A 16,851-nucleotide genomic window follows, 5' to 3' on the forward strand; every position below is an offset into this window, starting at 1 on the left:
CCTCTTCTGGGCTGGAGTTTCACAAAGCCCATAAACAGATAGAGATCCCAAGTCACTGTCTGGCTTTGCCTATCTGAGTGACACCTCAGATTTTGGGGCCCAATCCTCAGCTGGTGTAAATCAGCATAGTTTCCACTGAAATTGCTTTCCAAATGGCCCATAGAACCCTGCTGTTTTTGCACTAAATAGCAACATTTCCACTGGCTTTAGTGGTGCACAATCAAATCCTAGGTCAGCACTGAAAGTCCACCGAGAAAGGCTATGTCAGGGGTACTGAGGCAGTGTCCATGTGAAATGTTCAGCAGATTTATTTCAATAATGTCAACTCTTATTGCACTTAGCACAAGCTCTGAGGGCCCAATCCTTCAAGGCGCCAAGTAACAAGGTGTGCTGAGCAGTGTTCCCTCTAATGGTTTTTCATCCATGTGCGGAATAAAGTGTGTTGTGTGCACCAAAGGATGTGTGGCTGTGCACCACAAATAAAAACACATGCTGCCAGCTGTAGGCACTGTGGGTGCTCTGCTAATCAGCTGGGTAGTACCTGAATCTCTCCAGGGTGGCCACCCAAGTGCTCAGCTTACTTGGAACACTGGTGCTGAGTACCCTGAACTCCCATTGACTTCAGTGGATGCTGAGGGGCCTTAGCATGCCCAGGAATTGTTTACATCTTGCAGGATTGAGGGCTCAGTGCATTAAAGTTTTAAAATGCACTTCCGGCAAAATCCTGACCCCAAAGGCAGGCCTTCCATACCCCATCCCTGGGCCCTGCCTCTTGACCACCACTCCTCTCATGACCATGAGAGATGGGCAGCAGCCTGGGGACTAAGGAGTTAACTGTGCTTAGCCAGGTATCTGCTTAGCCAATAGAAAATGCATATAGGGATTTCAAACTGAGACAAAGGAATTTTGGGGTTTTTCTCTTTTTGGTCCCAGAGTAGTTTCTCTCCAGCTACTGAGGGGGCCAGACAAAATGTCTCTGCCCAAGAAAAGACTCTTCACTATCTGTAAGTAGGGTAAAATTTAGATAAATCCATTAGGTTTTATTGTTTTATGGTTTGGGAATGGGAATCTGATGTCTGTGCATTTAAAAATGGGGTTTCCTCTCCTTTGTAACTAACCTTTTGGCCCATTGGGGGGTTCCCCATGAGTATATTAATTGGTGACTTTTCCATCTAGTCATTATACTTGTAACAGAAGTATTGTGGTGATAATAAAAGGTTTTTTTTATTAACCTGATATTGGTTAATTTTTTCGTGTCCTGGTTTTACTTTAGGGGTGAGATTTCCCAAGTGATCTCTTCCCTGGTGTCCTTATCATTACTTGGGTGGTGGCAGTGGATTTTTATCCCCAAAATCTAGGTTTTTAAGATTTTGGGGGGAAGTTTTATACCAAAGCCTGGGAAGATAAGATTTTGGAGTACTTTTGTGTGCCCCCACTTCGGCATTTATTGTGCCAGAGTGGGGATTTGGCCTTGACAACTCTCCTCTCACGAGGTGTTTCTAGCACAACAGATGTAAAAAGGTTGAACCAAAGGCATAGAGTCAGTGCCACACCTAGCAGCAGATTTGACTGTATCCCAGAGGTGAAATACTGGCCCCCCTGAAGTCTATGACAAAGCTCCCATTGATTTCAGGAGGGGGCTGGAATTTCTCCCCAGGTCGTAGCATGTACCACCCACTACTGGGCTGTGTGCAAGGCTTAATTCTGGTCCCCTATAGCACTGGAATTATCCTACATTCCTTTCAAATCCAGATCGCTGCTCTGTAATTGGATTGTTCCTTTTGGCAATGAAAAGGGGCTTACTTGGAAAAATCCCCCAACCCATATTTTACAGGGGCCTCACATGAGAGGCCTGGTTTTCAGAAAGTGCTAAATACTCACAAGCCCCTGCGAGGTATTCTCAAGCCATAGCTTCTAAAAGCACTAATTAAAGTTAGAAAATCCCTCTCCAGAATGACCTTCTTAGCTCCACGTGCATCAGACCTTTGGGAATCCAGGGTATGTCTACACTACAAAGTTAATTCGAACTAACCACTCTGGCCAACACCAGGGAAACTCTATTGCCCCCCCTCCCGGCCCTGGACCCCTTAAAGGGGCACGGGCTGGCTACGATGCCCGTGCCAGGTGCAAGCCTGCCAGCACCCAGCTAGCAGACCCTGCACCTGGCACGGCTCAAACCAGCCACCCGATGCCCCCCAGCTCTTCCCCTCTTCCCAGGACCAGGCTGGCGGCTCCCGGGAGCTTGCCCGGGACCGCAAGAGGTGGGCACCCGCCTGGTCTACTGCAGACATCATGGACCTCGTCCACGACCTCAGCATTAGGCACAGGAAAGTGGCCGTCTAGGGCAGGAGAGCTGCCAGCCTGGCCACCCAGGAGCAGGTGTGCATGAAAATCAAGGTGATCCACTGAGACCCCCGACCCTGAGACCTGAGCTTACAATGGCCGTACTGGGTCAGACCAAAGGTCCATCTAGCCCAGTAGCCTGTCTGCCGACAGCGGCCAACACTAGGGACCCTGGAGGGGATGGACCGAAGACAATGACCAAGCCATTTGTCTCGTGCCATCCCTCTCCAGCCTTCCACAAACTTCGGGCAGGGATACCACTCCTACCCCCTGACTAATACCACTCCATGGACCCAACCTCCATGAATTGATCTCACTTTTCTTTAAACTCTGTTCTAGTTCTAACCTTCACAGCCTCCTGCAGCAAGGAGTTCCACAGGTTGACTCTTTGCTTTGTGAAGAACAAGTTTCTGTTACTAGTTTGAAGCCTGCTACCCATTCCTTTCCTTTGGTGTCCTCTAGTCCTTCTATTATGGGAACTAATGAAGAACTTTTCTTGATGCACCCTCTCCACCCCACTCGTGCTTTTATAGACCTCTATCCTATCCCCCCTCAGTCTCCTCTTTTCTAAGCTGAAAAGTCCCAGTCTCTTTAGCCTCTCTTCATATGGGACCTGTTCCAAACCTCTGATCATTTTAGTTGCCCTTCCCTCTCCCAGCCTCTCTCTTCCCCTCTCCCACCTCCTTTTCCCAGTCTCCCCCAGTTTTGTTCAATAAAGACAGATTCTATTTTTGACCACACGTTTCCTTTATTTTGTACATCAGGAAGGGGGGCTAGGGAAGGGTAAGTGGAAGGAGATGAGAGAGGAATGGGGTACGAGCCCCCGATGGGGAGGACTGGGCTGGCTCTACGGGCTTCTGGGGGTGGAAGCTCTCCTGCAGCCCCCCAATTGCCCCCTCTTCCCAGATGGCAGCCTGCGGCAAGTGCAGCCGGTCTGATGGCCGAGTGCTGTGATGTGCCCAGTGTGGGCACTCAGGGCACTCCAAGCCAGGGCTGCTTTGCAAGCGGGGCACCCCTGAGAACTGTCTTTCCGGGGTGGGGGTCGGGTCCCTTTAAGCACAGCCCTCGGTTAGCCTGAGGCAGCAGCTCCATGCTGTAAGTCCTCATCTGATGCCCTGCCGGCACTGCTTCCGGCCATCCTTAACCCCGGTTCAGGGTCCACTTAATGTGGACATGCTAGTTCGAATTAGCAAAACGCTAATTCGAACTAGTTTTTTAGTCTGGATGCGTTAGTTCGAATTAGCTTAGTTCCAATTAACTATTTCGAACTAAGTTAGTTCAAATTAGCGCTGTAGTGTAGACATAGTCCCAGAGAGTTACCTCCAGAATCCAGGAAATGGGGACATTTCTCCTTCCTGTGGCTGCCTCATTGTCGAGTTGCAAATCTGACAGAAATATGCCCTCCTGCTTTCAGCCCTCTGTGGTCTAGTTGCTCCCTACTTGTCTGATCTCACATTCACTTCCTCCACCAGCTCTGGGTTTCTAATCCTCTTCTCTCTGTCCCCTCCTCCCTCCACAGCTTGGGCTCCCTCTAGCACCTGCTTTCACTGCCAGAGTTAATAATAGATACGGATGTTGCAAGTTATTTTCGATTATGTTGCTGGTACCTAATGGCACCACGAGGAGCACGAGAGAAAGGGGAAGACAAAAGGATCCTGGTTCTTGCCATCTACAGTTCCACTCCCATCAGTGATGAGGCAGGGCCCCTCTCGTGCCATGACCCGCAATTTATCAAGGGGCAGGATATACATGATGCGCACTAGAGGGGGAGGGAAGCCTCCTGTCTGTTCCTTCCCACTTTAACAGTAGCTATTTTAAGTGGGGCATTGTAACAGTCTGCCACCTGGAGTTGCTGACAACCTAACAGCAGAGAGAAACAGGGGAAAGGCCTGACTTCTGCTCATGGAAGCCTCCTGAAAACAAAGTGTCACTTCCTTCAAAAAATAACAACAAGCCCCCCCCCCCCCCCCCGCCCAGCTGCCTCAAGGTTTGATTTTGACAAAGCGACATGATACAGCTCAGCAGAGCAGATTAGGAGAGGGGGTGTGTGAGACCTGTTCTCTCTGGGGACTGTACCTCAAATCTGTCAGTCAGTGGCCAGTTATGGAAGTGTAGCAGCCCCACTGCAGGCGTAACTAAGCACAGCTGTGACCGGTGCGTGTGGAGCTCGCCCCTGCTTGAAACCAGGGTGTGCCTTGCCCTTGCAAACTGTAGCTTTACTTGTTGACAACCAGGGATTGGAGAGGGACAACTACCCATGGGGCTGCCTCTTAAGTGCCAGAATTGGGACATATTCAGCGGAAGTATGTCTCCAGTGAAAAATCACAGAGTGAATACTTCTCCCTACTGTAAGGGCACGTCTATACACAGGGCTAAAGCTGAAATAAGCTACACAACTTGAGCTGTGTCAATTGTGTAGCTTGAGACAAAATAGCTTATTTTGGCTTTTGGTGCTGCCTACACAGCAGGAAGTTCAAGAAAGAGCACTCTTCCTCCAACTTCCCTTACTCCTCGTAAAATGAGGGTTACAGGAGTCAGAGTGAGAAGTCCTCTACTTCAACATTATTTTGACATTATGTTGAAATAACTGCTAGTAGTGTTTGTTATTTTGGAATAACACTGCTGTGTAGACGTGCCCTCGGTGTGCGCATATGGACAGGCCTATACAGGCAGTCCCCAGGTTACGTACAAGATAGGGACTGTAGGTTTGTTCTTAAGTTGAATTTGTATGTAAGTCGGAACTGGTACATATTGTAGGGGAAACTCTAGCCAAACATTTCTCCAGAGCTCAATTTTATTCTCCCACACCTCACTTCCCTCAGTCCTTTATTCTCAAGCTGAGGTGTCTGCTGAGAAAAGCCGCTCCGCGTCTCCCTGGTCTGCTGGGGGAGGGGGGGGGCGCTAGCTTCGTGTCTCCCTGGTCTGCTGGGGGGAAGCAGCTAGTGCGGGGTTGCCTCACCCCGTTTGTAAGTAGGGATCCGATGTAAGTCGGATCCATGTAACCCGGGGACTGCCTGTATTAGAAATGCTATGGTGGCACCACTACGCTGCTATAGGATAGACATGTTCTACAGTGACCGAATGGGGTCTGCTGTTGCTGTATTGAATCCACTCAGGAGGCAGTAGCAAAAGGCTGACAGAAGAATTTTCTGTGGGCCTATTGGTGTCCACACCAGAACTTGGCTTTACTTTACCTGGGGTGTGAACTTCTCCCGTCCTGAGTGTTGTTGCTGAGAGGACACAAGCACGCTATGGCATTGTCTGCTTCTTTGGCAACAAGGTTGTTTGTGGCAGTTCCTTTAGACACAAATAAAAAAAAGTATTTCTTGTAAAAAGTGAGGCAGCACTGGTGGCTGCACACTTTTCTGGCTTCCCTTGTCTATACGCTTCAGAAAACTAAGCCTCTCTTTGTTTTACATTAAAAATATCAGGTCTTGATTTCCCCGTTCATCCTGGAGAATGCAATGCTGAGACACCAACCTTTTGGGTCTCTTGAACCCATCTGAGCTCTCTGACAGACTCCAGCCTTTTATTTCCAAATCCTTCCTCTCCCGCCTAAATCATGTAACTGGCCGCCAGCAGGCGGCTGTGCTGAGTGCTGTCGCCTGCTGTTATCACTCAGCAGTGCTCCAGGTGAGCTCTACCTGGCCATGGAACAGAGGTCACAAAGATCCTGCCTTCATCCAGCCGCAAGTATGTTTCACTCAAGTTGGTCAAACAAAACAAAAAAGACCAAACTATTCATTGGCTCCCCTACACTTTCCCCATCTTTACTGCCACGGTCCAGGATAAGCAATTAGGACCATGTATCAATTGCATTTCTGTAAGAAACTGATAATTTAGAATTGGAGATCAATGATGAAGTTAGGGAGTTACCTTTGTAAATATGGACAGATGCCACAAACCATTACAGATGTGCATGGGAGTCGCTAGGCTACTCCTGTCAGATTGTGGGGGAATCAGGTCATGGCTTTGTTTCAAACAGACCAGGAAAGGTTGAAAGAACAAGGCAGGATTTCAACTAACTGCTGTACTCAGCAGTAAGCTCTCGTGATAGCTGCTTCCACCTTTCACTTGATACGATTTAATGATGAATAATAATGACTTTCATCACTAAGCAAGTAGATTTGGCAGCAGTTTCACCACATCTTACTTTTAGTCAGACAGGACGTATTAAAAGTGGATGAAATTGCAGCCCCTTCAATTTCAAATATATTTCTTGGTGTTGCTAAGTCAGAGCATGTGGAGAGTATACAGCAAAAATACAATTGGTGTCATATTTTAGGGTATGAAAGGAGTTTCTCTCTCTTTCTCTCTCTGTGTAAAAGATTACACTAGCCAGTGTTATTGGAACAGTTATTATAGCGGGGTCTTGAAGACGGAAACCATGCATTTGTGGTGGTGTTACTCTTTCAAGCGGGAGGCGGGAAGAGGCAGCAGCACTCCCAATTTCAGCATTTATTTCACCAGCAGAGCTAGGGGACACATTTTTAAAGAGGCAGGACATTTGACAAACCCCATTGCTGGCAAAAACAGCCAAATCTAGTCTGTTCAAAGTAAAACTTCCCGTTCTTAATGGCCTGTCCAAAGGCTCTTGGGCTGAGTGGACAAACTCCTGTTGATATTATTCGGGCATTTCATCAGGCTCTACATAGATGGAAAAAATTGGATTGACTTTTGTAATACTTTGGTCCACTGCTGGAACATTGCATCTGCCATGCGGGTTCCATCATACCGCTTTGGTCAGGAAATGGGACATGGTAGAGGAAGTGGAAATGAAGTTCCATTTCTGCAATGAACATAGTGGCAAGATCTCCTTAGGCTTAGCAGGAGAAAATTATTCCCTTTCAGCACTGAGAGAGGATGCACAATTCGGGCAGGGATAGATCTCAACCTAAAAGATTAAACGGAGGAAGAGACATGTAGAATGAAGCTGGTTTAAACCCTAAAAATACCATCATTAATTGCAGCAAAGGAATCATGTCCCATCAACTGCAATGCAACACAAACCCACCCATGTTCAGAAGAAGAGGGCCTCAGAACAGAAGGTGATTTTCAGGACCCTATTCTGCAACAGAATCCACACAGGAAATTCTGTGTGCATTACATGGGCACTCTTTGTGAGCAACAATATGGCAGTTGTAAGAGACTCTAGTCGTGTTTGCTACTATGGAACAATATGATCCTCCATGACATTATAAAGGGCAGTGTAAGATCAATAGTTTAATTCTCTTAATATTTCCTGTATCATAACATTAACTCTCAAAAAACCCCAGAATCGTATTTGTCACATGATAAAAGAATGATTTATTAGAGAAATTTTATGATAAAATTATATAAAATAACAATTTATTTTTAAAGACAGCCACAATATCACCTTGGAACAAAATGTACAGATACTGTCTATCATCAAAACAAAATAAATTACCATTCAAAAAACAAGAGAAAGAAATTCGGTGGGAGAAATATGAATAAAAATTATACACAACATTTCAAGAAGAGGGTGTGGGAAAAAGTGAGAGTCATTATTCAATTCAAGTCATACAAGTGTGTTTCAGCTTCTCAGACAGCTTGCATTTGTGTTGCATGCAAATGGAATGATCCAGTGAAGAGTTTAGAACAGCAGAATCGGCAGCATTAACAACAGCAGATAGTCAGATAGGCACAATTCAGCACAAGGTACATCCAAAGTAAACAGGTAGTTAACTTTTTATTTTTTTGCAAAGTCATTACACAGATTTGCTGAATTTTAAAAATATCTAGTGTGATCTGCAAAAATGAAGAAAAAACTAGTAGAATCTTGCATTTATATATTTTAAACACTTTTTTTCAGTAGGCTGTATGTAAACATTCTGTAACGTTTTTCTTTATTAAAATATTCAAGGATGACTGAGGCTTTATTCACACTCACAGCATGACCACAACACGACAGTACTGTAGACACGCTTAGGCTCTTGCTCACAAAGCACTGATGCATTTTCCTAGGAATTTACATTCACTCCATCATGAAGTCTGAAGAATTTAACATTCAAAAACAATCAAAATGAGAGCACAGTTTTCAAGTATAGTAAAAGAACTAGGGCTGAGATTTTCAAAGGTGCCTAAGGGTGTTAACATTCCCAGGGACATTCAGTAAGAATTGGGTGCAGAACCCCCTTAGGCCTCCTTGAAAAGGCTAGCCTAATTTTGTTCAATGTAAATACAACAAATATAAAAACAATATGCTGTATGGATGACAACTGGGTCAGTGGAGTACCATTTAAGCTCAGTGAAATTTAACCAATGACCATTGAAGTCCATAGGTTTCTTTTCATTGGTTCTAATAGCCATTGGATCAGACCCTAAATGGTTGTGAAATTCAAATCAGAGCTGTACATACACTTTTTTTTGTCACATACAGTACTGCTTATAAGACTGAACCTTGGCTGATAGTTTATAATCATGTGGCTTGCTCTTTGGCTTAATTTTAACAGACAAATGCAGAATGAGGTATACTTCAGATTAGTTAAATACCTCATATGTACTCATGTTACATTTCAGCACCCAAATGATTACATAATAGAACTGCAATTAAAATAGTCTTGAAAGAATAAGAAATTCATGCTGAGAAAAAGGTGTATTTTATCTTGCACTGAACAAATGAGTCCAAGTGAAACAAAGTCAGGTTATGCTTTTTCTCACCCTCAGACTAAAACTTTTAGAGATTCATGACTCCGGCTTTATTTCCAATTGTTTCTAAAAGGTACCATATTTCTAGGCTTATGCAACTGACAATGAAGCTATTTGGGTACCAAGAGCAGAGGACCAGCACAGGGAGAAAATTCATTTCTGATGGGTCACTTCATGAAAGGAGAAACTAGTAAGTTTCCAGGTGAAAGTAAGCGGAAATCACATCAAGGATATGTTGTCAAGAAACAAAACCAATAAAAGAGCATAGCCACGAGGGTGGGAAAATGTGGTAAAAAGTAAAAACAAATAAAAAGATATGATATTGAGGAGCAACTCAAATACACACTTGTCTACTGCAAAACTAACTACTGGGCTGATCCCTTATGTTGCTGAAACTTTCCAACTTCTGATAAATAGGAGTCAGCACCTTGCTAGATCAGACCCTAACTAAGGAGACTTTTGAAAACTAATTACCATGTGTAAGGTGCCATACCACTATTTATGATCTTAACTAAGGACACAGGCAAGTATTTCAAAAGAATACACTGGAACAAGCAATCAGACAGCATTAACAGAATAGGCAGTCCAGAGAAATTTAAAGGCCAAGTTCTTAGCTATTCTACAAGGTAAATTTTAATTCCATCATCACAGTGTTCACTTTAAGTTTGGTTTATCTCTCCAATTTACAGTAGTGACTGAGCCATATTCTCTGTTGGCTATATTGCTAGCAAAACCACACTATTTCCCCCCATGTTCACAAGGCCCAATAGCACGGCCAACCAGCAAACTCTTCCTTTAGGACTGTGCCCATTGAAATCAATGGAAAACTCCCACTGGTGGCATTTAAAGCAGAATACTGCCATTTGCTAGTACACTAAACACTGTGTGAGCAGCAGAGTTATTTAATTATCTTTATGTAATTGACACATTAGCAAAATCCTAGGAGAAAAGGTCAATTAACTGTCCTCATTATGGATCTCCTCTGCCCCCCAAATATAAAGTCAGTACATAAAGAGCAATCAAGCTTGGGAAACTTATTTTCATTAGCAAAATTATACACTGTATGAGTAGAATTTAATTTGCTTACTTCCATCAATAAGAGTGTTTCCCAAAACTATGCAGATATATTTTCACTGTTTTTCAGTCAAGAGGAATTAATGCAACAGGGACAGATTTACAGTTTGCACACTCCATACATCAAATAGACTCTCCAAAAAGGCCCTCAAACACTCTTTTAGAAAGCCTTAATTGTTTAGAATTTTGGCAGCTCGCTTGACATATGGGACATAAAAAGCTAATTTTACAGTACACAATACATTGCTCAATGCTGCTGCAAAATAATCCTTAGTGTTCCTAAGATTCTAATAGCCCCAAAAGAGTCATACCAATGCTGCCTTGTAACGCCAGCTGCTTTACACTACTGAGTAGGTTCTCACAAATACAACAGGATGGTGTGTATACGAGCACATTTGGATATGAAAAATCTCATGACAACACTATTCGTAAAGGTAGAGCCACATCTAAGCCATTATTTTTGAGTGCTGTAGAGTGAATACTAGTTCCCAGCCACTGTGTAAGTTTATTACATGAACAAATGGAATAGATGCTTTTCTTAGCAATTGGCTGATCACAGACAACTTGCTCTTCAGACAATTCAGGAGAATTTGCAGCTCAATATGAAAGATTATTGTTATTATGAGGGCTTGACAAATCCGTTTATCTACTCGCCCGTGGTGAGTAGATTTCAGCCAGTTGCCCCGTTCACTGGCGGTGTGCGCATGCTCAGTGCGGGTCTGGTGAGTGGATTTCGCCACAGTTTGTTGAGCCCTGGTTATTATTATTACTACATTTTCCAAAAATGTGTTCAGACTGCAATTACACTGAAATAATGAGAATTTGACAAGCTCAACTATAAAAACTGACCTCAGTTATGAGGCTTATCTACACCTGTATATTTGAAGCTTTGTATCTGAAATATGTTCAAAATCTGGAACTACATTAGAAATTTTACACCTTCCCAATGGAAAAACAAAGGTTTTGTACGGAAAGCATGATGCACATAGATTCAAAGTGGTTTGTTATTTTTGTGCAAACACGGAAACCAATTTTGATACAACTACAATAGTGTTTCTTGTAGAAACCCACTCTAATGCACCATTACATTGCAAGTAAAGTTGATTCCAACAGAATTATAATGCTCTATTTTTAAAAGCAGTCAAAAATATAGTGACAATCAAAAAAGTACACTTTTTTTAAACAGAACCTTGTTACCACTGAACTACCAATAACTGAGAATACACAGGCTAATCCAAGAACACTTTAGAGCTTCAGCAATAGCAATGGAGGGAATGCAAAACCTGTTTCTTATGGCACACTGGAAGAATTTAAGTGAGTTGTAGTCTAAAAAAATCAGAGTTTGCCTCTATGCTGAATATGTGCTGCTCCACAGTGCTAGTCTTGTTCAAAAGAAATACATAGACTTGCCATTCACTCACACAGCGTAGATTGTGTGCGTGTGTGTGCGCGTGCAGTCTGTTAGCAATCTAAACAACTGCTCCATACGAATTGTCCACAACCACTCGGACAACAAAACTAACGCCACAGTAAATTACATATGATAGCAATATAAAATAATGTATCAGATCACGTATTTCTCTCCATCTGGAATGAAATTAGCATCTTGTAGGCTAGATCCACAGTTTGATTTCTGGATGTAATTTCTCATCTGTACTGGTGCTAAAGCCTCCAACGTGGAGCCAGAAAGGCTAGCAGTCCTGACTTTAGTGGTTGTAGACTGTGTAGCAGCAGAGGATGCTTTGTTAATGGCAACTACATCCAAGTTCCCACTGGGGTCAATGACAGCATTTATAACTGGGTAAGGAGAAAAGAGACAGACAAATGCACATTAGCTACACTCAGCAGCATTTCTACACAGAAAGTCTCTCACCTTAAGAATTCTAGACTCTTCTTGGGCCCAATGTAGTCAAAATGTATTCTTCCTTTCCATGACTGTACTCCACCTCCTCTATAATTATCCTCATGTCCAAGCAATTTTAATAAGCAAAATAAATAAAAATAAAAACCCCTCAAAAATTGACCTTTACCATTGGGACTTGAGATTTTCTGTTTAAGTTGGAAAAAGAGAAACGCCTATCTGACTCCAAACACTCTCCAATAAGACATTTTTTGCATTTTCTTAACTATTATGATACAAGGGTCAGGCATTGAGCGCATATTATTATCTCTATAACTGTGGTGTCCAACCACTTCTGAAGCAGTAGCCACTATAGCGAACTAGCCACACTCCACTGGTCAAAAAGCCACATGTGGCTAGTGTCTAGCATGTTGGACACCACGACTCTACTGAATGACACCTTCTATAATGGATTTAAATCAACACAAACACTTGCTTAAAAACAGTACGAAAATACGGCATGACTTATTGGCTGAATAGGGCTGCCAGTCATATGGCTGGCTTATCCATCTTGTGGTGAAGTCCTAATTATTGTGAACAAACTATTTCTACAGAAATAACTTCAGCATTTCAGAATTCAGAAACTTTCTTACATTTGCAACACAAGAGATAGCCATCACCTATATATCTTCTGTGTGTATGTATTGAGGAGCAAGCATGCATAAAATGAATGAGTGCCTCACATTCATAAACTTTAAATTGACAAAGCAAACCACAAGTTACAACAATATTTACTTTTTGTTCTAGTCATCTACATTTAGCAGAGAAACTGAGAACATTGTAAAATGACCAACCTTCGAGTTGTTTCTGAACTCTTCTTAGCTCTTTTAGGATAGAACTGATTTCCTAGAAACAAATACACCAAAAAGATCAGTTAACTAACCAATGACGCAGCTACTTTAGGATCCAAACCTACACAGAATTCCTTGTTTTTCTACCTTGTACTGATTCAGAGCTAAATATGAATTTACTTAATTTTCTCAAAATACAGGATAAACCTCTCTACTCCAGCACCCTTAGGACCTGACCAGTACTCTTAGAAGACATTTAGGGGTAAATTAGAGCTAAATAACAGCACAGAACACAGAGCCTAGCCTACTGGCTGTAAACAAACTTTATGGGACTGCAGGAAACTTGGCCACACCCATGATAACTGGACATCCTGCCTTGGCTCTGGGGCCACGCAAGCTCAGGGCTTCTACCCCCGCTCCTGGCTTCCCCCGGGCGTGAGGCTACAGCCCCCATGGCTTTTGCCTATGCTCAGGACATCTGACCTCATGAAACTGATCAAATGTAAGACCCTGTGGCTGTGAAATTAATCAAAGTGAACTGTGAACGTGGTAGGGCCCGAGCTATCATCAATGGAGCTGCACTGGTGGGAGACACTGAGAAGAGTGGTAAACAGACAAGATGCTGTGCTTATGCCTCCTTTAGCCAGCCTGGGTCCTTGAAGACTAATGAAGGGGAGACACAGGGGAAGTTGACATTAAAATAACAGTATGACGATATAGAATAATCACACCTAAAACAGGAGGAGGAGGAAATTCAATATATACATTTGGACTAATAAAAATGTAGGAAATAGGCTGGTTCTGAAGCTCACTGCTTTGGTTTCTTACATTTTTTTCTTACAATGGAAAATTATTTTATTGTGACCATGTGTCACTGTTATGTTTACATGCAAAGCTGAGGCTGGGACTTTCAGCAGAGTCTAAAAAAGCTTAACAACCAAATCCTATTAAAATTCAGTGCTAGCCGGGCATCTAACTGCTCTGACAGCCTCCGCCTAATTCCATAAATTGTTAGGCAAAGACTTGTCTTCAGCAAGTTTCTTGGCACTTTTTTATCAGTTAACACAAGCACATTACCTTGTTCGAGGTCTTTAAAATTGGCACTTCATTCTCTGAGTTAATTTTGGCTTCCATCTCCTCCCAGGTTCTTTCGCTGTTCTGAAACAGAATTCTGAAGCACACAAGATTGGGTCTTTTACAAAATGTCCACCAACAATGTATTTTCTAATTTGTTTACAGGATACAATTGGCACAAAGCATAGCAACAAAGGGGTTCTGTAGATTCGTGATGAGATCATGGGCCTTTCCTCTGCACTTTGAATCTCGCCCTCAAGCACCCGAAATTCATTCCCCAGATGCTGCCTGGTCTAAGGCCTAGGAGCTGATCATCTTGCTCCCAGAGCGTGTCATAACAAACACCATCAAAATATGTATACACAACAGGAGTTTTGGAATAGTGTTGGGATGGGAGGTGTCCATGGATTGCACAGAATAGAGAATGTACTCCCCTTCTTCTCATAGGTGAGACTTATTCCAGGGCAGGCTAAGATGCACAAATACAGAACAGGCACATACTCTGAGTAGCCATCATTTGGACACTGTCTTCCATGACAAAGTTAATTGTGTCATATACAATGAACTTTACACTTTTATGCAAACAACCTGACATTGCATTAGGAAGCAGGGTCAGAGCTTCAGTTACCTAAGGACAGACTATGCTACAGGACAAGCTTATGAAAACTGAACTAGGAACTAAAACCTTCTTTCTGCTTTGGCAGTATGCGCTGTTCTCCCAGGATAACAATCCTGTTCCTTTCATGAGTAATATATTAATCACACCCTTTCTACAAACAACTCAACAAGCAAGAGTAAGTTCTAGATCAAAGCTAAAAACTTACTTCATTTTTTCAGCCAGGTTTTCTGTATTTTCACGGATCGTGTGGGATAATTGTGACACCGGGTTCAACATCAGGTTGTCAAAGATTACCTAAAATGTAGCAGAGCGGATCATATTGAAAACGTGCCTTCATAGTTGCCATTTTTATATAATATAAGGGCGGTGTCAAAACAGTTCATTTCTTCAGATGGAGATGGTAACATGGCAATTGAGGCTTCCTGAATGTGGCTCATGTTTAGAACTCAACAGAGAAGAGAAGAGAAAAAAGCAGCTTTACTGCAGTACCTCACTGAGGGGATTAGCACTGATCTGTTAAGATTACAGAAAAGAGGAGAGGCCTGGGAGAATTATTTTCAGTCATAAAACTGTTCGAGCATTTTTTTAAACTCATCACTGAAGCCCTACCATGATTTTAAAGACAAAACCAGAAAACCCCCATTGCAATTGGTCAATGTGTTTCCCTACTGTAGTTCAAATCCAGTTTACTCACACAGAGTTAGCCTTGGAAAAGCAAGGTATGCTATACAAAAACAATGTACCCAGGCACTTTACCATAGGGTATCCATGGCCTTTTTAATGGAAGCTTTATATTCTCATGGCAATCAGCTTAACCCATCTAACAAATAGCTCACAGCACACATCTTTTATATTACAGACTTCCAAGCTTTTGGGGGCCATCTTTCCAGTTTAGCTGGCAAAGACCCCCATTGAAATACCTGGTAGCCATCATGGCTTTTTGTGCTTCTATCCTGTATTGTGGGGGACAGAATCTACAGAAGCCCATGCTTCACTGAGAGTTGGGTGAATACAATGAGTAGGCCATGGCAGGACACTCAACCCCAGTACAGAAGCTCATTAGGAAGAGCTAGGTTCTGCCACCCCTTAATATTATTTTGTTCTAGGAATAGTCTGTCTTACTACTGTACCAGCTGCAAAAGCAAAAGCACAAATATGGACTGGAGGGACAAGATTTTCAGAAGTTACTAGTGACTGAGGGTGCTGAACAAGGTTCCCTCTAAGCCGTGCAGCACTTCTCTCTCAGCTAGCGCCTGGGAGAGACTTGCTACTCTGTCCTCAGCAGGGAGCTGCTGCTGTGGGTGAGGGAGAAGTGCCCCCCACCCACCGGCAGCCAGGCAGCTCTGTGAGCAGAACTTGGCAGGGCTCATTAAGCATCTACAGGACAGTTTAGAGGGAACCTTGGTGCTGAACGTGATGCCCCTTTCAAAAAAGGCCTTTTTCAGATAGTTCTGAAACCAAGCCTCTCTAAGGCCAGGTCTACATGTCAAGACCTGGAAGTTTGGGTTAAAGTACGCAACTCCAGCTATGTAAAATATGGAGCTGGAGTCGGCTTACCTTAAGCCAAGCTTGGCACCATCTTCACAGAGGAAGGCCGACAGAAGCAAACACTCCTGTGAGCCTCCCTTACTACTTGCAACTGCGAGGAATATCAGTGCTGATCAGAGCCGCCCTCGGCATTCAATGTAGCGGGTCTTAACTAGACCTGCTAAACTGAACACCGGAAGATTGGCCTCTAGTGCGGCAAGTGAAGACGGGGCCTAAGTGCTTTCAGATTTGGCACTCAAAAGGTGGAGCACTTACATTCACTAGCGACTTCTGAAAATCTTGGTTCATAGCATCCTGGTTTCTTCTTGTAGAATTCTTGCTGGTTTCTATCAGTGATTTCCACCAAAAAGAAAGCTCTTATCAGCATCCAGTACAAGGGTTTTTCTAAACATGTGTTTCTATAGCTACAAAGTCAAGGGCTCCCAAGCACCGGAATTCTTTGAATTCCCTCAGCTAGCTGGTTAGTTAGGAAGTACAGACATATGTGTTGCAACTTTATAATTTTAGAAAGGAAAGGGGGAAAAAACCTGCCTCCTCTCGGTTTCTGGCTCTTGTTTTTCTTGAGAGATCTTCTTCCCTATTGTCGTTCATATTTTGATCAAAATCCTTCAATCCCACTGACCCGGGAGGCACCTTCTGGTAGTTCAGACTTGCTTCTGGAATGTGCTGTACCAGCTTAAAAATAATAACCAATGAGTCAGTTGCAATTATCAATGGTGTAGATTAAAAAAAATACAAGGCGAGCAAACAGGCACGTTTCCAAAGGTATTAGAGATTTTGAGGCAAGCCCAAGAAGAGAGCTCCACAGTACATGTCCTACTCTGGCAGGAATG

General features: G+C 43.2%; 1 protein-coding gene across 5 annotated transcripts in view; it reads right to left on the reverse strand.

Annotated features, from left to right (window-relative positions):
• Window positions 1-7,626: 7,626 nt before the first annotated feature.
• CEP170B (centrosomal protein 170B) overlaps window positions 7,627-16,851 on the reverse strand; it is a 91,760-nt gene continuing 82,535 nt past the window's right edge. For all 5 annotated transcript variants that reach the window (XM_089778335.1, XM_075926448.2, XM_075926447.2 and 2 more), the window contains 5 exons: window positions 16,550-16,693; window positions 14,676-14,764; window positions 13,855-13,948; window positions 12,781-12,832; window positions 7,627-11,883 (listed from right to left, as the gene is read on the reverse strand). In XM_089778335.1, coding sequence (XP_089634461.1) covers window positions 11,651-11,883; window positions 12,781-12,832; window positions 13,855-13,948; window positions 14,676-14,764; window positions 16,550-16,693 — 612 coding nt within the window. In that variant the 3' untranslated portion in view covers window positions 7,627-11,650. The remainder of the gene's footprint in view (window positions 11,884-12,780; window positions 12,833-13,854; window positions 13,949-14,675; window positions 14,765-16,549; window positions 16,694-16,851) is intronic.

Source organism: Pelodiscus sinensis, chromosome 5, assembly GCF_052426305.1.
Source record: "Pelodiscus sinensis isolate ZL-2025 chromosome 5, ASM5242630v1, whole genome shotgun sequence".
Lineage (NCBI taxonomy): Eukaryota > Metazoa > Chordata > Testudines > Trionychidae > Pelodiscus > Pelodiscus sinensis.